Source organism: Bos mutus, chromosome 22 (genome assembly GCF_027580195.1).
Source record: "Bos mutus isolate GX-2022 chromosome 22, NWIPB_WYAK_1.1, whole genome shotgun sequence".
Classification (NCBI taxonomy): domain Eukaryota; kingdom Metazoa; phylum Chordata; class Mammalia; order Artiodactyla; family Bovidae; genus Bos; species Bos mutus.
Window position 1 is genome coordinate 10,846,295 of NC_091638.1, and position 25,746 is coordinate 10,872,040.

At 46.1% G+C, this 25,746-nt stretch overlaps 1 protein-coding gene across 1 annotated transcript in view; it reads left to right on the top strand.

Annotated features, from left to right (window-relative positions):
• TRANK1 (tetratricopeptide repeat and ankyrin repeat containing 1) overlaps positions 1-25,746 on the top strand; it is a 95,915-nt gene that overhangs the window by 35,778 nt on the left and 34,391 nt on the right. Inside the window, 10 exon segments of the mRNA XM_070360035.1 lie at positions 104-187; positions 534-651; positions 1,075-1,188; positions 3,353-3,484; positions 8,640-8,810; positions 17,135-17,296; positions 18,143-18,397; positions 20,057-20,233; positions 20,854-22,988; positions 22,990-23,758. Of these exon segments, the coding sequence (XP_070216136.1) occupies positions 104-187; positions 534-651; positions 1,075-1,188; positions 3,353-3,484; positions 8,640-8,810; positions 17,135-17,296; positions 18,143-18,397; positions 20,057-20,233; positions 20,854-22,988; positions 22,990-23,758 (4,117 nt within the window).

Genomic DNA, 25,746 nt, shown 5'->3' on the forward strand with positions numbered 1-25,746 from the left:
TCTGAGTTCCTAAAGTTCCTAAAGCTTAAGATTACTTTTGTTTTAATAACCCATGTGGAGAACATAATTGTTCCCGCTTTTTCTGTTTCTCCCCTTTCATCAGTCATTTCTGCTTCTGTCAGTGAAGAAAGACCGGCTTCCGAGAAATCTCCACGTCCCAGATTTATCACTGAAAAGTCTCTTTGAGGTAAGGTAGCTTCTTGACACGGAGAAGGCAATGGCAACCCACTCCAGGACTCTTGCCTGGAAAATCCCATGGACGGAGGAGCCTGGTAGGCTACAGTCCATGGGGTCCTAAGATTCGGACATGACTGAGCGACTTCACTTTCACTTTTCACTTTCATGCCTTGGAGAAGGAAATGGCAACCCACTCCAGTGTTCTTGCCTGGAGAATCCCAGGGACAGGGGAGCCTGGTGGGCACAGAGTCAGACACGACTGAAGCGACTTAGCAGCAGCAGCAGCAGCTTCTTGACATGCACGGTTTCAAGTCAGACCTCTCCCCACTTATGGTGACTGGGACCCTCCCCTTCAGCTGCCTCACTGCAGATTTGTTGTTTATGGTGATTGTAGGCTGTGGCCACAGCGAATCAGGGGTTTACTGATTCTAAACTCTTTGGGTGGGGGCTGGGATGAGGGGGAATTGGACGAAGGCAATCAAAAGGCACCAGCTTCCAGTTATATGATAAATAAGTATTAGGGATGATAAATAAGTACAACGTGATAAGTATAATTTACACTGTGATGTGTTATGTATGAAAGTTGTTAAGAGAGTAAATCCTAAGAGTTATCATCACAAAATTTTTTTTTAATTTAATTTTGTGTCTCTATGAGATGAAGGATATTCACTAAACTTGTAATAATCATTTCACAATGTACCTAAGTCAAATTATTATGCTGTACACCTTAAATGTGTACAGCTCTGTATGTCTATTATATCTCAATAAAACTTGAAGGAAAAAACCCCAAACTTTATGGGGAAGGAGAGTCTGAAGTTTCATATTGATGTGGCAGCTGCCATAATTCTTCCTGTGTGTTTTTTCCCCTAGAAATACGTCTGCGCCAGACGTTATGAGAAAAAGTGGAACAGTTGCCCAGGCTAGTGCAGTGGCTCGTCTGCATGGGTGCAAATGTGGAGAGCATAGGACCGTACCCTCTGCACACCCTCATGCGCCTCTGCATCCAAGCCGGTGAGTTCTTTCCTGGTGGTACGCCCTCCACGCTGCCCTCCAGCTCAGACCTCGGGGTCTGCGAAACCAGAATGTGGCCGTGTAGATGTGGACTATTCAGATGATCTGAATAGTCAATGATTGGATTATTCAAATATATGAAGGCAGCAAGGAAATAGTACCACTTTTCCTTTCTCCTGGGACCTCACAGCTACAGGAGGCCCACACTGAAAGGATTCTGTGTTCTCAGACAGATGCTGGCAGCAGGCTGGGGCCCTGGGATTCAAAAACGGGCCTTGCGACAGACAGCCTTTGCTGGACAGAGCTCTCAGGGGAGCTGTGGAATTTCTTCCTGCTGGCCAAGTCAGCCGTGGTCTTTTTCCGGGTTCATTTTTCCCTCTCAATCAGAGGACCAACTAATGTGTATGTGGGGGGAATCCCAAGGTAAACACTGGCTATTGCTGATGCAGTTGGCTTGTGTGTGTGTGTTTTTTAAGTAATCCTGTTTTCATATATATATATACTTTTTTTGCATTTTTAGCCTTTACCACCTGGCTATAGGATATCAATTTAAAAATATTTTTATCATTAAAACACACACATATACAATATCCACATTTATACCTTAGATAGAAACCTGTTTGTTTTTTTTTTCCAAGCATATGTAGCATCAGTGTTGGATACTGACCCAATCTTAGAGCCAGAAGGAACCAAGAGGGCTTGTCTACACTGTCTTCCCTTTCTAGGCTGTAGCATCTTCTCAGGATAGGAGTGGCATGCCCAGGGGCTTAAAGACCTGAGCCACCATCTTTGCTTCAGCCAGATTTACCCTTTAATTATGCATTTCATGTATTGGAGAATTCATATGAGCATTTATGTATATACATTTTGGTGACTAAATTATTTAAAAGTATAAAGTCTGAATAAAAGCAATCTAATCCAATGCTCCCAGTTTCAAATTAGGAGTATCTCTGGGTATGAAAGTCACAGTCCCTCTCTGTGTCTACTTTTTAAGTTTGTTCCTGTGGTTACAGGCAGGTGTGGATAAGATCAAGTCTTCGCATTTAGGCCTGATTCTCTTCTCAGAGGAAAACTCTGACATGGTGACAAATGGTGTCCACAGAGTTGGCAGAACTGTGCGGCTTTTCAGAACCCACTGGAAGGAGTCTAAGAGAGGAATTTGAAATCTCTGTCCTATCTATAGACATGCAGTGGGGTGCTGTTGGTGCCCTGCCCTGGTCCTCTATGACCAGTGCCCCCGTCTCCTGCTACACCACAGCCGCCTTGTTTGCCAGTGAGCTGCTCTTTGCCAATAGGCACACCCCTCCCTCCCTGGGGGTGGGTCTGTAGCTCTGGATTGACTGCCACTGGGGTACAGAAGGAGAGCACCTACCTCAAGGTGGGTCAGTGCTGTGGTGCAGTCCCTGATCCACAAGCTCCCTGTGGGTGGAGGCTGAAGGCCGCTCAGCTGAGGCCACATCTCTGCTTGCTTCCATCCCCTGCCCTGCTTCCGTCCTCTCTTTCTCCCCGGCTCCCTCTGCCAATAAATCACACATACAAGAATCCTTGTCATAGGCTGTGCTTCTAGGAAGTGGGGCTTCCCCAGTAGCTCGGTGGGTAAAAACTTTGCCTGCAGTGTAGGAGACACAGGAGACATGGGTTTGACCCCTGGGTCAGGAAGATTCCCCTGGAGGAGGAATTGGCAACCCACTCCAGTATTCTTGCCTGAGAAGTTCCATGGACATAGGAGCCTGGTGGGCTACAGTCCAAAGGGTCGCAAAGAGTTGGACATGACTGAGCAACTAAGCACAGCTCTGCTTCTAGGGAATTGAACTTAAGTTTTCTATGAATAACTTCCTATGACTTGTGCTTTCAACACACACATTTTGGGACTTCCATGGCAGTCCAGTGATTAAGACTCAGTACTTCCAATGCAGGGGGGCACAGATTTGATCCCTGGTTGGGGAACTAAGATCCCACGTGCTGTGTGGTGTGGCCAAAGGCTTTTAAAAAATAAAAACAAAAAACACCGACACACAAACTCCGTCTCCACACCTGTGTGTGGCAAGGGACAGTGTATGTTGGATGCCCCATTGGGCTCCCTTGGGCTCCCTTGGTGTGCACAGTGGTTTGCTTTGCTGCTTTCTGGTCTGTTGGAAATAACACCACTCATTCATTCCTTCAGGGGAAAGCAATCTTTTCAGGTGGTTAATGGACTACAAGCCCGAGTTGAAAGGTCGCATCAACCAGAAGGATGAGGATGGCTGCACTGTCCTCCACGTGGTTGCCGCCCACTCGCCAGGGTACCTCACCAAGCGTAAGTGGCAGCACCATTCAGACTCGGGTGTAGGGAACCCACACAACTGACCACTTTACCTATTCCATCCCGTGACGGCCTTTAATAATCAAAAATACCAAATTATGCGCCCCCTTTTTTTTTTGTATTTTCAGCTTGCTTTTCAGAAAAAAGCTTTTTCTGATATATTTTGTGCTTGAAAATCTTACCTAGTGATAACTCTTCTCGAGAAAAAGTACTTATATAGATTTAAATTAAAAAAAATTTTGTGACTCAAGATTAAGTATTTTTTTCTGGATTTAATTATTACAAAATTATTATTACTACAGAGAACACTAAAACAACCTAAGTATATTAAATTTTCTGTAAGTAGTCATGAAAGATAAAAAAAAAATTGGGGGAAGGAGGTAGGAGGATCATGGGTCATGGTGCCTTCTCAAAGGGGCTTGCCAGCTACTTAATTTTCCCTTAGGTTGATACTCTGGAAATCAGGCGTTTTCACCACCTTTGGGGCAACTTTGGTAATTGCATTTGTTCTCTCTACTGTGTAACAAATCATCATAAACTTAGTGACTTAAAATGACACTCATTTATTAGCTCACTATTTTATAGGTCACTAGTCCGGTGCGATCTGACTGAGTTTTTTGCTCAGAATCTCTCCCGGCTGAAATCAAGGTATTGACTGGGGCTGCGTTCTCATCTGGAGTTCTGGGCCTTCCTTCAGGCTCCCATGATTGTGGCAGAATCGGGTTCCTTGTGTTTGTAGGACTGTTGTTGTTCAGTCGCTAAGTCATGTCTGACCCTTTGTGACCCCCTGGACTGCAGTGTGCCAGGCTTCCCTGTCCTTCACTATCTCTTGGAGCTTGCTCAAACTCATGTCCATTGAGTCAGTGATGCCATCCAACCATCTCATCCTCTGTCACCCCCTTCTCCTCCTGCCCTCAATCTTTCCAAACATCAGGGTCTTTTCCAGTGAGTCAGCTCTTCACATCAGGTGGCCAAAGCATTGGAGCTTTAGCTTCAGCATCAGTCCTCCCAACGAATATTCAGGGTTGTTTCCTTTAGGGTTGACTGGTTGGATCTCCTTGCTGTACTAGGGACTCTCAAGAGTCTTCTCCAACACCACAGATCAAAAGCATGAATCTTTGCTGCTCAGCCTTCTTTATGGTCCAACTCTCACATCCATACATGACCACTGGAAAAACCATAGCTTTGACTAGACAGGCTTTTGTTGGCTAAGTGATGTCTCTGCTTTTTAATATGATGTCTAGGTTTGTCATAGCTTTGCTTCCAAGGAGCAAGCGTCTTTTGATTTCATGGCTATAGTCACTGTCCTCAAGTGATTTTGGAGCCCAAGAAAATAAAATCTGTCACTATTTCCACTTTTTCCCCATCAATTTCCCTTGAAGTGATGGGACCAGATGCCATGATCTTTGTTTTTTGATTGTTGAGTTTTAAGCCAACTTTTTCACTCTCCTTCAGCCTCCTCAAGAGGCTCTTTAGTTTCTCTTATCTCTCTGCAGTTAGAGTCGTATCATCTGCGTATCAGAGATTGTTGATATTTCTCCTGGCCATCTTGATTTCAGCTTGTGATTCATCCAACCCAGCATTTTGTATGATGTACTCTCAGTATAAGTTAAATAAGCAGAGTGACAACATCAGCCTTGTACTCATTTCCCAATTTTGAATCTGTCTGTTGTTTCATGTCTGGTTCTAACTGTTGCTTCTTGACCTGCATACAGGTTTCTCAGGAGGCAGGTCAGGTGGTCTTGTATTACGATCTCTTTAAAGATTTTCCAGTTTGTTGTGATCCACACAGTCAAAGGCTTTAGAGTATTCAGTGAAGCAGAAGTAGATGTATTTCTGGAATTCCCTTGCTTTTTCTATGATCCAACGAATGTTGGCAATTTGATCTCTGGTTCTTGTGCCTTTTCTAAACCCAGCTTGAACATCTGGAATTTCTTGGTTCACATACTGCTAGAGCCTAACTTGAAGGATTTTGAGCATTACCTTGCTAGCATGTAAAATGAGTGCAGTTGTACAGTAGTTTGAACATTCTTTGGCCTTACCCTTCTTTGGGATTGGAATGAAAACTGACCTTTTCCAGTCCTGTGGCCACTGCAGAGTTTTCCAAATTTGCTGGCATATTGAGTGTAGCACTTTCACAGCATCATCTTTTAGGATTTGAAATAGCTCAGCTGGAATTCCATCACTTCTACTAGCTTTGTTCGTAGTAATGCTTCCTAAGGCCCACTTGACTTAATACTCCAGGATGTCTGGCTCTAGATGAGTGATCACACCATCATGATTATCTGGGTCATTAAGATCTTTTTTGTATAGTTCTTCAGTGTATTCTTGCCACCTCTTCTTAATCTCTTCTGCTTCAGTTAGGTCCTTACCATTTCTGTCCTTTATCATATCCATCCTTGTATGAAATGTTCTCTTGATATCGCCAGTTTTCTTGAAGAAATCTCTAGTCCTTCCAATTCTGTTGTTTTCCTCTATTTCTTTGCATTCTTTACTTAATAAGGCTTTCTTATCTCTCTATTCTCTTGAACTCTGTATTCAGTTGGGTGTATCTTTCCCTTTCTCAACTGCCTTTCGCTTCTCTTCTTTTCTCAGCTACTTGTAAAGTCTCCTCAGACAACCACTTTGCCTTCTTGCATTTCTTTTGCTTTGGGATGGTTTTGGTCACTGCCTCCTGTACAATGTTATGAACCTCTGTCCATAGTTCTTCAGGTACTCTGTCTACCAAATCTAACACCTTGAATCTATTCATCAGCTCCACTGTATAATCATAAGAGATTTGACTTAGGTCATACCTGAATGGTCTAGTGGTTTTCCCTACTTTCTTCAATTTAAGCCTGATTTTGCAATAAGGAACTCATGATCTGAGCCACAGTCTTGTTTCTGCTGACCGTATAGGGCTTCTCCATCTTTTGTTGCAAAGAATATAATCAGTCTGATTTTGGTATTGACCATCTAGTGATGTCCATGTGTAGAGTCATCTCTTGTGTTATTGGAAGAGGGTGTTTGCTATGACCAGTGCGTTCTCTTGGCAAAATTCTGTCAGCCTTTGCCCTGTTTCATTTTGTATTCCAGGGCCAAACTTGCCTGTTACTCCAGGTATCTCTTGACTTCCTACTTTGGCATTCCAATTCTCTGTGATGAAAAGGACATCTTTTTTTGGTGTTAGTTCTAGAAGGTCTTGTAGGTCTTTATAGAACTGTTCAACTTCAGCTTCTTTGGCATTATTGGTTGGGACCTAGACTTGGATTACTGTGATGTTGAATGGTTTGCCTTGGAAATGAACAGAGATCATTCTGTCATTTTTGAGATTGCACCTAAGTACTGCATTTCGGACTCTTTTGTTGAATATGAGAGTTACTCCATATCTTCAAAGAGATTCATGTCCACAGTAGTAGATACAATGGTCCTCTGAATTAAATTTGCCCATTCCTGTCCATTTTAGTTCACTGATTCCTAAGATAACTGATGTTCACTCTTGCCTTCTCCTGCTTGACCCCTTCCAATTTGCCTTGATTCATGGACCTAACATTCCAGGTTCCTATGCAACATTGTTCTTTATAGCATTGGACTTTACTTTCACCACCACGTTTGGGGTGGTGATCTCATCCACAGCTGGGCATCATTTCTGCATTGGTCCAGCCTCTTCATTCTTTCTGGAGCTATTAGTAATTGCCTACCCCACTTCCCTAGTAGCATACTGGACACCTTCTGACCTGGAGGGGCTCATCTTCTGGTATCATATCTTTTTGCCTTTTCACACTGCTCACGAGTTTCTTGTGGCAAAAATAGTGGAGTGGTTTGCCATTCCCTCCTCCCGTGAACCAACGTTTTGTCAGAACTCTCCACTGTGACCCATACGTCCTGGGCAGCCCTGCACAGAATGGCTCATAGCTTCACTGAGTTATGCAAGCCCATTCGCCATGACAGGGCTGTGATCCATGAAGGGGTTGTAGGACCGAGGTCCCCGATTTCTTTCTGGCTGTTGGCCAGAGGCTGCTGTCAGTTTCCACAGACCACACGTATTCTTTGTCTAATGGCCTCCTCTGTCTTCAAAGCCAGCAGGAGAGAACTTCTTGTGCATCAGATCCCTCATAGTCTGAATCTCTGTGCTCTTCCATCTCTGACCTCTAGACCTTTGACCTTTAGGGCTCATGTGATCAGACCAGGTTAATCTCCCCATCTTAAGGTCAACTGCTTTGGGAAGTTAAATACATTTCCAGAGTCTCATCACAGCAGAGTTTAGATTAGTATTAAATGGATAACTGGGAGAAGGTGTGTGTATACCAGGGGTTGAGAGTCTCAGGGTCTGAGAATTTTGCCTTTCACAGTGCGATACTTGATAGGTGAGAAGTATGACTTTAAATTTTGCCTTATTTTTGTAAGATGAGAGGCGAGCAGTTGTGACTGGGGAGATGGGAAAGGACAGCATCACAAGCAGGATGTTGTCTGGTGTAGAGGTGCTCTGTCAACGTGGTAAATTGTCAGAAAGCATGTGTTTGGAAGCTGGGAATTAGGCACTGATTCTTGTAACTCTCGGTGCTCACATAAGTCTTCGTACCTCCAGGAATATACCTGTTACATTCTGAAAACAGTTGCATCTGATCACAGAGACCCCTTGATGCTTGGCAAATAAATGTTAAAGCAGCAGATGGAGCCAGCAGCCAGAGGTGGGGTTAACGAAGGTTCAAACAGGGAAGAAAAACCCTGATGCAAAAACAATTGCCACTTTCTTCTCCTGTCCCCAGACTGTTTTTTTTTTTTTTTTTTTTGTATGTTCTGTTTCCTCCCTAAGGAATAAAGAAATCTGAAGTCACAGCTTGCTGTCATCCTTACAGCTGTAATTGTTGCCTAGTAACAAGAATCCCCCTCTCCTTGCTTGTTGCCAAGGAGATGGGAGAAAGGTAGAGAGGAGTGCACTTCTGAACCTCTTAAAAGCTATTGTCCTTCCCACTCCACATAGGACTCTGGCTCCGGGGACTCGGCTGGATTGCCCAAGGCCAGCAGTTCAGCTTCTGTAAACAGAGGGACTCTGGTCCCTTTGCCCCAGGCCGCTCAGGCTGGGAACCGGGCAAATGTGTGCTCATGGGGACCTCTCCTTATGGAAGAAACCGTGACAACCCCTCCTTCTCACTTTGGCCTGCTCTAGGGCAAACAGAGGATGTACAGATGCTCCTGCGCTTTGGGGCTGACCCCACCCTGGTGGATCGACAGTCCCGGTCTGCTGTGGATGTGCTGAAGAGGAACAAGAACTTCAGAGCCATTGACAAAATCAACAGCCACTTGGAAAAGCTGGCAGCGTGTTCTAAGGACCTCTCAGGTACAGCTTCCAGGGAATTAACTTTTTCGAGGGGGCAAAACTGGTTCTGTGAAATTAGGTACAAATCAGTATATCTTGTCTTAGCACATGAAGATGAAAGTGAGACCTCCCAGTCTTTGGAAAGCTTGCGTGCTTTTTTTGAAAGACAGAATGAGACAACTGTTATTTAAAAAGTGTCTACTACATTCTAGGAACTTGGCCAAGTCTGCCCTTGGGCAGTAAGCGTGATTTTTTTTTTTTTCCACGCATGCACATAGTAAAAAAGAAAAAAATCAGACGGAACAGGAGATAACAAAAATCAAGCCCACTTCTGAGAAACAACCACAGCCAACAATTAAAAGTACATTTGTAACTCTATTTCTTAATCTGTCCGTTTGGATAGCATCTATGGACTGACTGCTATAAAGATAAAACGCAGCAAGTCAGCCCTTGTTGAGTTTTGCCTAGTAAAGTGATTTGTGCCATTTACATCTGTTCCTTAATTCACCTATAGACTGAATTTTCTGTGCTTCACCTATAGACTGATTCTAAAAATTGAAAAAACATTAATTGCCTTTATATGGAAGTATGATTTCTACAACTAGTAGCATATTGCACCCAATGAGAAGAATCATCAAATGCCCTCAAAACTTTGCTCTTGAAATATTATACTCTCTAAGCATCCTAGTTTGATGAAGCATACAAACACATCATTGTCCATGTGTGTGTGTACAGGTGTGTAAGTACACACAAATGATTTTAGGTTTGTTTAGACTTTTATTTAGACTGTAGCCCCAGCACACGTATGCTTTTTTCAGTTCTTGCACTCACATGCAGCACTTGTGACTCATGCTGTCTGTCTAGGTTTCTTTCTTGCTCTGCTAAGTACCAACTCCAGTAAGTTTTTCAGTGAGGAGATGTGCATAGTAGACTTATAGGGTTTTTGAAATGTCTTTATTCTGTCCTTAGACTGAGAATTGGTCTGCATTTAGGCCTTGTATTTCATCGATCCTCAGTTGCACTTTCCCCCCACGTTTTGCCATCTTTGAATTGGATTGTGTTTCATGATCAGTGATGTGTCACAGTTTAACGGCAGCCTTTTCTGGTGTGTGACAGTCTGTGATCTCTTGGGTTTGTGAAATATGCTGTAAAACCTCGTTCCTCACAACTTTGTATTCTCGCCTCCATTACTGATTGGAAGAAATGTCAGTCTTATTTATTGTCCCTTCTAGAATTTCCTGTCCTTAGAGTTCTGGAATTTCCCTGGACTGTATCTTATTCATTCTTCTTGCTTAGCACCTTATGATCCCTTTTAGTCTAACTTTTTTTAGCTCAGGGAAATGATCTTCTGTCACTTCTGTTTCCTTCCACTGTCTCTTTGCCAGCACTTTCACATAGATGAGCTTCTCCTCTGCTTTCCTTAACGCTTTCTATCTCTTTTTCTTTTTTCTTTCCAGATCTTTAACTAGGACTTTAGCTTTTCCTTTTATAATTTAGCTTGTCTATTGCATTTTTAAATTTGGAACTCAGTTTTAATTTCTAAGAACTCTATCTGGTTCTGTTTCTTTTCATTTTTTACTTTAAAAACTTGTGTGCGTATATACGTATCCCAGCCCCCTTCCTTTAAGAAGCAGGAAAACGCGCCTGCTGCTATCTTTGTTGTTGCTGTTGTTATGCTAGAGTCTGTGGTCATAGAGTGGATAGGATTTCTTGGCTGTTTTATGTTCAGGAGGATCATTTCTTTTTCTGACATTGATTGAAAACTCCGTGGATCCTGTTAGCAGTTATGGATTCAAGGAGTTCAGTACTTCCTAGGCCTCGTCAGGTATTCAGAAGGGGAATCATCATCAAGTGGATAAAATGAGGACTGAGCATCTTTCAGACGTTGAGACAGAAACCAGTGGGGCTCTGCCGGGTGTGGGCTAACAGGCATCCAGGATTCCTTCACCCAACCCTCCCTCCCTTTGTTATCCTCCTTTGGATTTTTAAGTGGATCTTCCCTATGTTAGATTCACAAGGAAGGAGAAAAGCACAGGCATGTATTTTTTCGAAGTTTGACGGCACGGCAGGCAAGCCCTCCTAAGAAAACAAAGAAACGGTCAGAGAAGTGGCGAAACCTAGTCTTTTCCTGTTGCTTTGAGCACATAGAGGCCGTCTAGAAGAGCACCTGTACTACTGGGAAGGGGCCCTGAAAGAGGATGTGACTGTTGGCAGTTCTTAGACACAGAAACATAACTTGAATGGGGGACTGTTTCTATCGTTTTCCCCTGGGTCTGGAAGACTATTTTCCTCTTATCTCCTGGGATTTAATTTCCCCAGGAATGATCAGGCACGCTTTCAGGTGCGGGGAGAAAAATCTTTCAGGTGAAAGGAGGGAGAGCAAAGGTCAGAGGAACTTGGATAAGATGAGTACTAGAGGCCCAGTTCCTCTCTGGGGGCACGAACATCCGTGGTGTCTGGACTGTGTCTAAGTCATTTTGGGTGCTTAGGTCATTTTGAATAGGCTGTCTTCCACCTGGCCACACTGGGGTTTGTTTTCCTCACCACCTCCTGAGGGGGAAAATCGACCCCTCCACCCCCAACACATACACACAGACACACACACTCACTCACTCGACATTCAAAAAACTAAGATCATGGCATCCGGTCCCATCACTTCATGGTAAATAGATGGGGAAACAGTGGAAACAGTGACAGACTTTATTTTCTTGGGCTCCAAAGTCACTGCAGATGGTGACTGCAGCCATGAAATTACAAGATGCTTGCTTCTTGGAAGAAAAGCTTTGACAAACCTGCTTTGACAAATAACCTGCTTTTGACAAATTTGTCAAAAAAGCTTTGACAAATATGCCTACAGCATATTAAAAAGCACATTATTTGCCAACAAAGGTCTGTCTAGTCAAAGCTATGGTTTTTCCAGTGGTCATGTATGGATGTGAGAGTTGGACCATAAAGAAGGCTGAGCAGCAAAGATTGATGCTTTTGATCTGTGGTGTTGGAGAAGACTCATGAGAGTCCCTAGTACAGCAAAGAAATCAAACCAGTCAATCCTAAAGGAAATCAGTCCTGAATATTCCTTGGAAGGACTGATGCTGAAGCTGAAACTCTAATAGTTTGGCCACCTGATGTGAAAGAGCCAGCTCATTGGAAAAGACCATGATGCTGGGAAAGATTGAAGGCAGGAGGAGAAGGGGGCGTGACAGAGGATGAGATGGTTGGATGGCATCACTGACTCAGTGGACATGAGTTTGAGCAAATTCTGGGAGACAGTGAAACACAGGGAAGCCTGGCGTGCTGCAGTCCATGGGGCTGCAAAGAGTCGGACGTGGCTGAGCGACTGAGCAACAACAACAAGAAGCAACTGAAGAACTGAAATTTTATTAACTTTATTTTTATGTAATTAAGTTAGTGGGCCTCTGTATTGGACAGTGTCATTTTAGACTTTAACCCAGAATGGTTTTCTGTGCAGAGTAGTAGTTGAGAAGACAGTGGGAGGGAAGGGCAGAAGGAGGGCCTGGGGCCATGGGAATGAAGGTAGATCTTCATAAAAATGAAGATTATATGGATTTTAATCTCTCCCCATTCACACATTAGTGGGCACAATGGAAGCATTATTTTTAGGAAGAGATGCTACCTAGGGGGTTGGTACCCTTGCTCCTGACCTGAGTTTTAACTTGATGGGTTTTTTAAAAACTTCATTTATTTATTTTTAGGGCTTCCCCTGTGGTTCAGTGGTAAAGAACCCACTTGCCAATGCAGGAGATGTGGGTTTGATCCCTGGGTTGGCAAGATCGCCTGGCAACCCACTCCAGTATTCTTGCTTGGGAAATCCCATGGACAGAGGAACCTGGTGGGCTACAGTCCATGGGGTCACAAATGAGTCCGACACAACTTTGCAACTAAACCACAACAACAGTTTGTTTATTTTTGGCTGTGCTGGGGCTTCGTTGCTGTGCACAAGCCTATCGTGCACTTCTCATTATGGTGACTTCTCTTGCTGCAGAGCACAGGCTCTAGGTGAACGGGCTTCAGGAGGTGGTGAGACCTACGGGCTCGCGGGCTCTAGAGCACAGGCTCAGTAGTTGGGGTGCAGGGGCTTTAGTTGCTCTGAGGAATGTGGAATCTTTCTGGACCAGAGATCGAACCCATGTCCGCTGCATTGGCAGGCAGATTCTTGTCCCCTGTACCACCAGGAAGTCCACTTGATGGTTTCGTTTTTCACATCTGTGGTCCTGAGTAAAGCATCATTAGGACACTAGCTTGTGTGCCCAGATGAACAGCTAGGATATAGGCTAGGATAAAAGATGTTCTCACCTTTGGCTCTTTCTGGCGGTTACTGTGCCCCATTCTGATGAAAATGGAGATGGTTATCTTTGGGTGGCTTTTGCATGTAGGTGAGAAAGCCTGAGAATTATAGGGTCTTGGTGAAGATTTCTGCTGTTCTCTAAATAAGAACTTCCATTAACATGCACGTGAATCCTTTGGGAGCCTTTTAAATGCAGATTTTGATTCAGCAGATTCAGGGCAGGGCCTTTCTCACTAGCTGCGGGGGGAAGGCAAGGCCCACGGGGCCGTAGGGAGGTTGGGGGCGGGGTGAACCTGAGAGGTCAGGGTTACCTGTCTTTCCCTGCCTCTCATGACAACCACTAGATGGCAGCATGTCCACCTTCTCTAGCAGCTGGACTGCCGTCAGGACCAAGGAGACTGGAGCCTCTATTGTTATTGTTCTTGGTCGGTGGTGATTTTTCCTTTGATTCACTGGTGCAGGGCTTTTCAGAGAATAAATCCAGGCATCTGAAGCCTTTCTCTCTGGTCCTCCCCGAGGCACCAGCTGCTTTCTGCTCTGTGAAGGTGCCGCTTGCCCAGGACTAAGAGGACTCTGACCTTCTCTGTGTGTGTTTCCCCCATAGATGGAGCCCGTGATTCAGAGGCCATGGTGTATCAACCTTGAGTCCCTTAGCACCACAAAATGCCCTCTTTTTCAGTAAATGAAGGCATGCGATATTGATGATACTTTTTCTTTATTATAAAATCAATAGATTCTTTTTTAAAAAAAGAAAATATTCTTCATAAACCCACCTACCTGGAAACATTAATATAGTTGTGATTTGGTCATTTACTCTTATTCCATGCATTTACAGTTATATATTTTAATTTTCTTGTATAAAAATGGGATGGCTACATAAATTTCACTTGATAAAGTGTTTGTAATAAAGCTTGTTAGTTTCATCTTTTTTTACCTCGAAAGGAAGATTTCATACAAAAGCAAAATCTCCTTTTGAAATGATATATTTCTGTTTTTTAACAAGAAGAATCTGCCTATAATGCAGGAGACATAGAAGATGTGGGTTTGATCCCTGAGTCAGGAAGACCCTCTGGAGGAGGAAATGGCACCCACTCCATTGTTCTTCCCTGGAAAATCCCATGGACAGAAGAGCCTAATGGGCTACAATCTATATGGTCACAAAGAGTCAGACACACCCGAGCAACTAACACACACAACAAGAACTATTACAGCTGAGCACTACTGCAGCTTTAAACGATCTCTTTTAATTTTAATTTTTAATTTTGAATCTGCTTGTATATATCTATTAAATATGACCATTGTCGAAAATTTGTAAAAATATCATTTTGTATAAACACAGAGGGACTTCCCTTCGGCCAGTGGTTAGGATTCCACACTTACACTGCAGGGGGCACAGGTTCGATCCCTAGTCGGGGAACTAAGATCCCACATGTCTTGGGAAGCAGAGAAAAATAAATACATTTTTTAAATAAATAAAAATAAAAACAAAACTTTATTGTAATTACACTTTGGCATATTTTTATCTAGTCTTTGGGTTGTTCATTACTTACATAGTCATCTTCCTAAAAAACCTGTGATTATAATGTATGAACAACCTTATAACCCAACGTTTCTTCTCTCTCTTAAGCTTATAGAAAATTTAGGAAAAAGCAGACAGGTTCAGAGTAATAAATCACGTGTACCTACCCAGAGATGCCGACCCACAGCTACTACTGTCTGTTTCAGCACATTTCCTTTGATGCTTTTCTGTGTTGCTGATATCACTCTCTAGTTTCTTGCCTGATTTCTGTACCTTTCTCTGGTCTATAACCACCTTCTTAATTATTCTGAACCACACAGCCACCCATTATTATACAAGTGCATCTAACTGTCTCTACTGTCAAGCTTGGTAATCTTTCTGTTCAGTTTCAAATGATTTTATACTAAACTAACTGCCCCGGTGGAAGAATGATGCCGTGAGGCAGGAGGCAGGGGACACGTGGCCAGGTTTCCACCTGCTTGGTGGAGAAGGAAGTTCCTCCTTTAGCAAGGGTTCTATTCCTGTATTGTGCGTTATCACTGTTTTTGTGTCTTCAGAGGCGTTCTAGGATGAAGGTGGGATGCCAGGCCCAGGGGTATTGTTCGGTCACTCTTACACTACACAGTTCATATTCTCTGCCTCAGAGCCGGCTGCTAGCTTAGGTGATGTGGGTCTTCCTGTGCCAAGGGTTTCCACTTCCTTTTCTCTAGAGGTTAGTGCTAGAGTGGTCTTGCTTCTGTCTGGCACCGGAAAGTCTCTTGATTAGAAGGCAGTGGGGGCTTGCCCGGGAAGTTGGTGTGTGTGTGTGTGTGTTTCTGGTTCTCTGACCCAGTCTTTTGAAAGGCGAGCCAGGTGTGTATCAGAAGGCACAGCAGGTGACGTCGGAGCTCTGCTTGGGTCCCCTGGGTCCCTTCCCACTGTTGTGTGCTCCCTGATGTGCCTTCACTTTGCAGAGCCCACACCTAAGGCTCGTTCTCAAAGAGAACAACCTAAGGGCTTATGGAGCCTGCTTTGCTCAGGCTCCTTCAAACCAGAAGTGCATGGGAATTTATAGCCTCTAGGGCTTCCCTGATAGCTCAGTTGGTGAAGAATCCACCTGCAATGCAGGAGACCCCAGTTCGATTCCTAGGTCAGGAAGATCCGTTGGAGAAGGGATAGGCTACCGACTCCAGTATTCTTGGGCTTCCTTTGTGGCTCAGCTGGTAAAGAATCCGCCTGCCATGCAGGAGACCTGGGTTCGATCTCTGGGTTGGGAAGATCCCCTGGAGAAAGGAAAGGCACTCCAGTATTCTGGCCTGGAGAATTCCATGGACTGTATAGTCTATGGGTTCACAAATAGTTGGACACAACCGAGCGACTTTCACTCACTCACTCAAGGCAGGCTGTGGACAGTGACAGACAGAGGTGAGAATCTGAAAGCCCATTCCCCTTGCCTTGCCAACGCAGCTCTGGGTGAGTCACTCCAGATCCCCCAGGGGACCGTGGGGCTGACAGCCTGCCTGCTTCCTCCCCAGCCCTTACCTGTTCCCCCCACCCTCACTGGTCTCTTCTTTCTTGAACTATTTGCACACAAATCTTTGGCTTGGGGTCTGCTGTGGGAGACCTGACTGCTGATGGGATGCTTTTATTTTTCCATCTCCTTTAAAGTGTCCCTGCTTCTGTTAGAATATGACATTGAACATGCATTCACCTCTTCACCACATGATAGTACTTAAGCCAGGTGTGAAAAGCCCACATCCGGTTGATCTGTTTAGTAAGATTCCATGTTAACCAGAAGGGCTTTTTGAGTGTATAATCTGATACCAAATAAAGCATTTGCCCCTTTTCAGACTTCCTTTATTGGATGATTTCTAATCATAACTACTTTCTCAGTAAATTGAACCGAGCGGTTAGTGTCTTCCCTCTTGGCTAGAGAGCTGGCTCCTTACTCTTGGCTTTTTCCACTTGCCAATTAGATGTGTGGGTGGCTGGTGTGTAGTTAGATGTTGCTGCTGCAGTAAGCTACCCTCCTACTGTTATATCCTTGAACTGTTGTATCACTTATCCATTGCTACTTAACAAACAGCCCTCAAACCTAGTGATTTAAAGCAACAAACACTTCTTTAGTTCATGATCCTGCAGCTCAGCCACTGAGGCTTGGCTATTCTCATAGCTGTAACAGAACTTCTTCAAGTGTCTGCCTCTTGCTGATCTTGACTGGGCTCTTTCATATCTGTGGGGCCTCAGTTTGGACCACTGGGTTGATTCATCTTTGTTTTATGATGAGTCTTATCTAGCCTGGACCTGAATAGAACTAAACAAGGCTTCTTGAGGCTCAGGCTCAGAACTGGCACAAAACTCACAATCACTACATTCTCCTTGTCATAGCAGGTCATGAAGCTAGGCTAGAGTGGTGGAAGGGGAGAACAGGTGCTCTGCAGTTGCCTGGCTACATGGAGGGGTGGAGAGGTGTGATTGTCTTTGCAATCTATGCCTGTGTGATCTCTGCAGTCACAAGAAGCATCTGGGGGTGTTTTGCAGAACTGAGCACTGGTGAGGGACCAGCTAACGAGGGGGACATTTTCCAGAAAGTCTGCGAGCAACTGGTGACATATATGAACTCAGGAAGTCACTTGTTGCAGAAAAACTTTATGAAGCAAGAAGTGGTTCAGAAGTTCTTGCGCATCCTTTCTTCTTTGCAAGGTAAGGTTTCTGACAACCTTCAATTGTGTTCAAAGATGCTCTAGGCACCTTAATACTCTTTTTTACTGTCCTGTTTAAGAAGTGATTAAAAAATAAATGTCATGATCTACACGGAGAACATTCAAACAACACAGAACATTCTCCAGTGAAAAGTGGATCATCCACCCCTTGAACTTATGTCTTTAAATCTCATCCCTAGGGCAACCTCTGTTATTGGTTTCTCATGCATCCTCCTGGAATTTGCATATATGATCCATTTACATTTTTTATTTCATTTTTTTTTAACTTTAAAATTATTTAAATGAGTGTTTAAACAATTAAACATTTATTTGTTTGTGCTGAATTTTCTTTGCTGAACTCAGGCAAACTAGGTGAACTAGGTGGGGTAAGCAGGGGCTACTCTTTAGTTGGGGTGCAGAGGCTTCTCTTGTGGAACACGACTCTTGGTGCGAGGGCTCAGTAGTTGTAGCAGATGGGCTCAGTTGCCCCATGGCATGTGGGTCTTCCTGAACCAGGGATCGAACCCATGTCTCCTGCATTGGCAGATGGACTCTCAACCACTGGACCATCAGGGAAGTCCCTATCCTTTTTAAAATACCACAGATGTTTCTCTTTTCTGTTGGCTAAGACTGTATATTCCTTGGGTATTTCCCACCTTCTCAAGCTCACTGGCGAGTGCTGTCACTGAGGCTCACCTGTGATTGAGTAGCATGGCCGAAATAACTAAGTACTGTTTATGGTCTCCTGTAACTTGGGGCAGTGATGTCCCTCTGTTTAGGGTTGTGGCTGGGGACAGAAATCACAGGAACCTATTTTTGGAGTGTGATGTGTTCTTGTTTTTGAAAGAAATCCCTCCTGATCTGGTCTATGACATTGACCGCAACTGTGCCAACACCTTCCTCAAGTTTTTACTGGAAAAACAGAAATGGCCCGAAGTGCTTTTGCTGCTGACCCGAAAGGTGAGCGGGCAGCCGCCGCTCGGGGACTGTCTCATCAAAGACTGCGACCTCTCGACCCTCGACCTCTGTGCCATCCTCCCCCACCTCAAGGCCTGGGACCAGAGGAGGAGCCTGCTCCTGGACCGACTGATAGACCATGGAGGTGAGTCCCAGATGCTGAGTCAGCATCGGGGTCAAGCCTGGGGAGTCCAGGTGCCGCAGGTTACGGCGCTTTCACTTGATTTCAGAGACTCCTTTTTAATTTTGAAAAAGTGTATTTATTTTTTGGCCTTGCCGTGGGACATTCCCTGACCAGGGATCAAACCCACAGCCCTTGCATTGGGCGCATGGAGTCTTAAGTCCTGGACCACCAGGGTAGTCCCTTGGATTCTCCTTCCGCCTCATTCTCTTTCTCCTCCATATCTTCTCACTGGAAGCAGTGATCAGGTCAAGGCACTTTTGTGAATTATTCCCTTCCCTTTGTGTTTTGTGTGAGAAACGTCAGGATTGTGGAGGGGCGTCAGCCCTGGTGCAGCCACAGTAGTCATTTCCTCCTGACCTTCGGCTGGACCAGTCCTTGCACTTGATACGCTGTGTGGGTCCTAGTCAAACTCTGCGGTGTTCTTTTCTGATCCATGATTGGGATCTGTGATGCTTGTTTTTAAAGAAACGGCCAGATAATGGGTGGGTGGGAACATCTGCCGCTTTCATCAGCACAGTCACACTTGGCTGGGTGTGTGTCTGGAGCGTGCAGACGGCTTGCTGGATCCGGTTTTATTTAAAGCTAATCTGGAAACACCAGCCTCCTCTCCCTACACCCCCACCCCTCCAAAACCCCTTCCTAAGGCCACTACGAACTGGCCTCCATCTCCTCATTTGTAAAACGGGAGTGACAGTAGTCCCTCTTTCTCAGGGCTGTTTTGAATATTCAGTGTGTTCATGGATGCAGGATCTGGGCAGAGTGCCTTGGCTGCATGGTTCTCCACCCGCCTTGCAGGTTAAGGGAAATCACCTTCAGAGGGAGTGATGCCACGCTGGTCCCAGCTCCCAGCCTTACAAAGCTTTCCAGTGTTGGCCTTACCCACGGGTCTCAGGAGATAGATGGAAGGTTGCCTATTAATGTCTTCAAACCCATTCCTGACATGGACTCTTACTATCTTTGACCAAAAACCGTGGCAGTTGTGGAATTCCTGTTTTGTTCCTGATGAAGCAAGCTCTTATCGAAGGCCTCCCTGGGGTCAGGTGCCAGGGCCCAAGGATGCAGAGTGAATTCATGGCTGCCAGCAAGCAGCAGTGCAAGAAGGCTGCAGGTCCAAAGAGGGTGGAGGTTGGGGAGCCTGCAGTGCAGAGGGGAAACGTAGACTGAGCTAAAAAGAAAGTGGTGTGCACGTGGGGACATGTCAGGGAATATGATCAATGAGGGCCAACGGGCATTCTCGGGGAAAAGCTTCATAGAAGCAGAGGAAGTGGGAAGCTTGCTCACGTCCTGGCCACTGAGTGTGTGTCATGGAGAGGGTTGGACAGACACTGGGAGTTCAGTCGCTCACACCGTCCCTACTCCAGGGCAGTGCTGATGATGGTCCTGCTGCAGTGTGGGAGAGGGAGCTGGAGAGACGGGAAAGGAGACGAGGCCCAGGGACAGGACACGTGGAGGGGGCAAGCTTTCCCCCCAGGGCACTGGGAAGCCCTTGCCTCCCAGAAAGGGCGGTGGCAGGAGGGCCTTGGAAGTGGGGTCAGCACCCTTTCTTGCTTTAGGCTAAAGGGCAGAAATGGTCCCACCCCTGGGACGTGGCTCACTGTATCCTTCTCTCTGCCTCCCCAGCCTTGCTGGAGGGTCTCCAGAGCAGCCAGGAGACGCCGCTTGCTGTGTGCATGAAGCATGAGGACTTCGACATGGCCTTCGTCCTCTTGACCAAGGGTGCAGACCCCCGAAGTATTTCTCTCACGGAAGGTGACACTCCCTTGCATGCTGCGCTCCACATCTTTCTAGATATCAAAGGTAGGCTTCATTCTGTCAGCAGTCTTTTTCTTGAGGACGAAACTGGATATTAGAAAGGATGCTGTGGTCTTTGGTCTTTCCTACCGGGAAAGCCAGCGGTCTGGAAAAGGCCTATTTCTTGGCCAAGCCCCTATCTCTTGGCCCCTCACCCATAGCTCAATGGGAAGGAGTGACCATCACTGTGAGTGGTCAGAGTGGGCTGATGAAGAAAATTCTTATGTTCCAAAGTCGGCCATCCATAGCTGCACATACTTTTCATTTATTTACATCATTTCAAGGGTCCTGACATAAAAGATCTTATTGGAATATTAAGATGATTTCTGGGTTTTTCTGCCTTGGCACTACCGACAGTTGGGCAGGATAATTCATTGTTTTGGGGCTGTGCCGTGCATTTGTGAGATGTCCACCCACTAGATGCCAGAAGCACCTCCTAAACTGTGACAATCAAAAGTGTCTCCAGACATAGCCACATGTCCATTGGGGAGCAAATTGCCCCCAGTTGAGAACCACTGGGTTATGAAATGCTTGGGGAAGCTCTGTGTTCTAAGGCCCTTCCCCGGCTGGCATCTCTGCTCCCCAGAATAGCTGTCTAGTGCTCACAGGGTTTTTGTGTCTTTCAGCTGACATCGGTTTTAACTTCCTCAGCCACCTGCTGGATCTGTTCTGGTCCAAGCCAGAGGAGTTTTCCTACCTCAACCCCAACATGCAGGACGGCAGCGGGAACACATTGATGCATATCCTTTTCCAGAAAGGCATGCTCAAACGCACGGGAAAGCTGGTAGGTCTGCTGGCGAAGTTTGACATCAACCTCAACCTGAAGAACAAGGAAGGCAAAGACGCGCGGTACCGCGTGAAGAAGAACGACCCACTGCTCTTGGCCTGGAACAAAGCCCTGATGGAGACCAGGCGCCGGGGCCGGCAGGACGCCGCCGCCCACCCTGGGAAGCCCCCACGCCCGGCGGCCCCTGCTCACACTGCTCAGGTCAAGGGCTCCTCCAAGCTGCTGCCGGGTGCTGTGCGAGCCCCACCCAAAGAAGCCAGGGTCCCTGACAGCTGGGAGACTCTCCCTGATGCCCAGGCCCCGAGGCCGGAGCCTGAGGCTGTCAGGCCCTGCTCCCGGAGAGACTGCCTCGTGCAGGACATCACGGCTTTGATTCAGCAGCTGGAATTGAATTCATCCCTCCCGGAGGACTGTCCTCAGGGCCCCGAGACTCTGGAGACAGGAGCTGGCACCGAAGGAGAGAAAGAAGAGCTGCAGGGTGCCCCGGGGGCGGGGGGCTCTGACTGCAGCGGGAACAACCCCGGGGCCCTGGAGGCTGCAGAGGGACATGTGCAGGCAGGCCTCTCGGCCGCACAGCTCCTTCCTGAGGGTAGCAGGGGGACAGAGGGCAGCGACGACCAGGATGACTGGAGCGTGTCAGAGATGGACATCTGCCTCCTGGACTTTGAGAACATGACGTGGGAGATCGAGTGCACTTCAGAAATGCTGAAGAAGCTGTCCAGCAAGGTCATGTCCAAGGTCATGAAGAAGAAAATCATCCTGGCCATCCAGAAGCTGGGCAATGGTGAGTGGACCCCGGGCCTGCGGAAGCGGCTGAGGAACCTGAAAGGAAGCATCCAGCTCTTCGAGGCCAAGCTGGACAAGGCGGCCCGGATGCTGTGGGAGCTGGCGATTGACTTCTCCCCGCGGTGCAGCGAGAACCCCGAGAAGATCATAGCCGCAGAGCGCAGCATGCACCCCACCGAGAAGTCCGGGCGGGTCTACACGGAAATCATACGGATCTGGGACATCGTCTTAGATCACAACAAACTGTCCTACTCCATCCAGGCCATCTGCAGCGCCTACAACCGGGGCTTGTCCTGCATCCTGCGCAAGAAGCTTAAGGGCATCAACAAGGGCCCAGTGTCCGCCAACATGAAAATCCAAAAGCGGATCCCCCGCTGCTACGTGGAGGACACGGAGGCCGAGAAGGGCGGGGCCCGCGCCGAGCCCGAGTACTTCCCCCCAGCCAGCGCGGTGGAGACAGAATATAACATCATGAAGTTCCACAGCTTCAGCACCAACATGGCCTCCAACATCCTCAACGACACCACGGCCACGGTGGAGTACCCGTTCCGGGTGGGCGAGCTCGAGTACGCGGTGATCGGCCTCAACCCCAGGCCGCTGGAACCCATTATCCTCATTGGGCGCAGCGGCACGGGCAAGACCACCTGCTGCCTGTACAGGCTGTGGAAGAAATTCCACGGCTACTGGGAGAAAGCCCAGCAGGCGGGCAGCCCGCTGCTGGCAAAGCAGATCTGGCTGAAGCGAAGGTTGGAACTGGAACCCAGAAAGGAGGGTCAGGGTGGGGAGGAAGAAGAGGAGGAGGAGGAAGAAGGGGAGGAGGAGGAGGAGGAAGGATCCGTGGAGGTGGGAACAGTGGGCTGCCTAGAGGAGGAGCAGGAGAGTGAAGCTTGTGCAGAGGGAGCTGGTGGGGAGCCAGGAGGGCCCGGCCAAGGGGAGGAAGAACCCGCCCCACAAGAGCCCCCCCAGTTGGAGCACTTACATCAGATCTTCGTGACCAAGAACCACGTCCTGTGCCAGGAGGTGCAGAGGAATTTCGTGGAGCTTTCCAAGTCTACCAAGGCCACCAGTCACTACAAACCGCTGGAACCCAATGTCCACAAGCTCCAGGACCTCAGGGATGAGAACTTCCCTCTGTTTGTCACCTCCAAGCAGCTGCTCCTCCTGCTCGATGCTTCTCTGCCCAAACCGTTTTTTTCTGAGAAATGAAGATGGCAGCTTGAAAAGATCCATCGTAGGATGGTCCACTCAGGAAGAGTTGACCATCACCAACTGGCAGGAGGAGGAGGAGGAGGCTGAGGCTGATGGGGACTACAGCGAGGAGGAAAAAACTGTGGAAACGCGCCCGAGCGACAGCGACCCCCGGGTGTATGTGACATTTGAGGTGTTTGTCAATGAGATATGGCCCAAAATGATCAAAGGGAAAACCTCCTACAACCCTGCCCTGATCTGGAAAGAAATAAAATCTTTTCTGAAGGGGTCTTTTGAGGCCCTCAGCTGCCCCGGGGGGAGACTCACGGAAGAAGCATACAAGCAATTAGGGCGGAAGCGGTGCCCCAATTTCAAGGAAGACCGGAGCGAGATCTATGGGCTGTTCTGCCTGTATCAGCAGATTAGGTCTCAGAAAGGGTACTTTGACGATGAGGATGTTCTGTACAACCTGTCCCGGAGGCTGTCGAAGCTCAAGGTGCTCCCGTGGTCCATCCACGAGCTCTATGGTGATGAGATCCAGGACTTCACCCAAGCCGAGCTGGCGCTGCTGATGAAATGCATCAACGACCCCAACGCCATGTTCCTCACGGGGGACACGGCCCAGAGCATCATGAAGGGCGTGGCCTTTCGCTTCAGCGATCTGCGCTCCCTGTTCCACTACGCCAGCAGGAACGCTGTGGACAAGCAGTGCGCAGTGCGCAAGCCCAAGAAGATCCACCAGCTGTACCAGAACTACAGGTCCCACTCCGGTATGTCCAGGCCTTGGGCTTGCCTTATGGGGGAGGTGCTTGGCACTGACCTTGGGCTGGTTTTAAAGCTGTGACTTAGTTTTGTTGGGCTCTTGTAGCTGAGCCAAGTACAGTATTTTGGCATTTGTTAGTAACTACCCTCATGAACAAGAGATCTTAGGATTTTTGCCACTGCTCATTTTTTTTTCTGTCTCTTTTATGGGGTGGGGTGGCATGTGGCTTGTGGGATCTTAGTTCCCAGACCAGGAATTGAACTGAGCCCTCCACCCTGAGAGCAGGGAGTCCTAACCACTGGACCGCCAGGGAATCCCCCCTTTTTTTTTTTTAATTGAAGTATAGTTGATATAGATGTTAGTTTCAGGTATCTAGCAAAGTGATTCAGTTATATAAAATTTTTCAGATTCTTTTCCCTTACAGATTATTACAAGATATTGAGCAGAGTTCCTGTGCCTATACAGTATGTCCTTGTTGGTTATCTATTTTATGTATAGTAGTGTGTATATGTTAATCCCAATCTCCTAATTTATTTTCCCTGCTTTCCCCCTTTAGTAACCATAAATTAAGTAAATACCACTACTCATTCTTAGGTTGATGATTTAAGCTGTGGTTGAATGGAAATAAACCTCTAAGTAATAACAGTTTAAAGTGTTGGCCATGATGTGGAAACATTTCAGGGGAACATGTAAACAACTGCTTGAGAACTTTGTTAAAGCACTTTGGAAGCACACGCTTCTGTACTGTAAAATGATACACGAATTACAAGTCATTAATCCTGAAAGTAGCTTTTCTTTCAGAAGAAGCAAGAAAAGTAGGGTGGTAGGAGGTGGTGGGAGATAATGCTAACTCAGGTGATTTTAATTTGTGCTTCACATGTTCCTCTTCACTGTGCCAGGCATGATGCCAAGCAGTTTGCATAGAGTATCTGCTTTTTTTTTCTTTTGCTGTGCTATGTGGCTTGTGGAATCTCAGTTCTCTGACAAGGGATTGAGCCTGGGCCGTGGTGATGTAAGTCCAGAATCCTAACCACTAGACCACCAGGGGAACCCCCATGGGTATCTGTTGTTAATCCTCACAACAACCTTATAAAGAAGGCATGTTTTCCATTTTACAAAGGAGGTAACTGAGGCACAGAGAATACTTCCTATGTGGTTTTTAGACTCCTCACCAACTCACCATCTATGTTCTCCATCTGACCATGGACAACATAGAGTATTATTTTACATGTTTGAACATTTTGTTTAATGGACTCATGTCAGACATACCTTTTTACAACTTTGTTTTTTTTGCTTATAACAATGTTTTGGGATTTCTGCATGTTAATACCATGGAGCTGCAGTTCATGCATTTCTCAGTGCTGTTAGTACCTAGTTTATGACTGTTCCACATCTTGTTTTCCACGTTCCAGACAAAATTATTCTTCTTTTATCCTTCAGCAAAAGTATTTTCATTTTTTATACCTTATTGACAACACATCTCCTACTTGCTTTACATCCTGAAATGCTTCCCTTATCATTTTTATATATTAGAGTTTTTAACTTTTAAAAGATGATAGCAAAACCAAGAAACAAGTAAATGAACTATTATATCAGCATTTTCTGATTTGCAAACTTAACATATTCCATAATCTCTAAAAACATACATTTTTCTCACAGCACATTTTCTCTTTACTGTGACACAGGATAAGTGTTTAATGAACCCAAATATCTTTTGAAGTTCTACTAATTAATCCAGGGCTGAAATCGCAGGGAATGAGCTCTTATTTCAAGGACTTGATAAGAGTTAACTTCAAGCTTTCTTCTAGGTATATTTTTATTCTCTTGGGGTCAGAATTCTGAAAACAGCATTTTATGAAGCCACCTTTCTCTAACTGAATATTGCAAAAAGAACCAGTTTTAGATTTTCAAAAGGGTTTCATCTTAACCAATTTTCTCTGGAGTGTGAAGAATGCCATTGGCCCCACAGTGTTTAAAAAAAAAAAAAACTTTCTT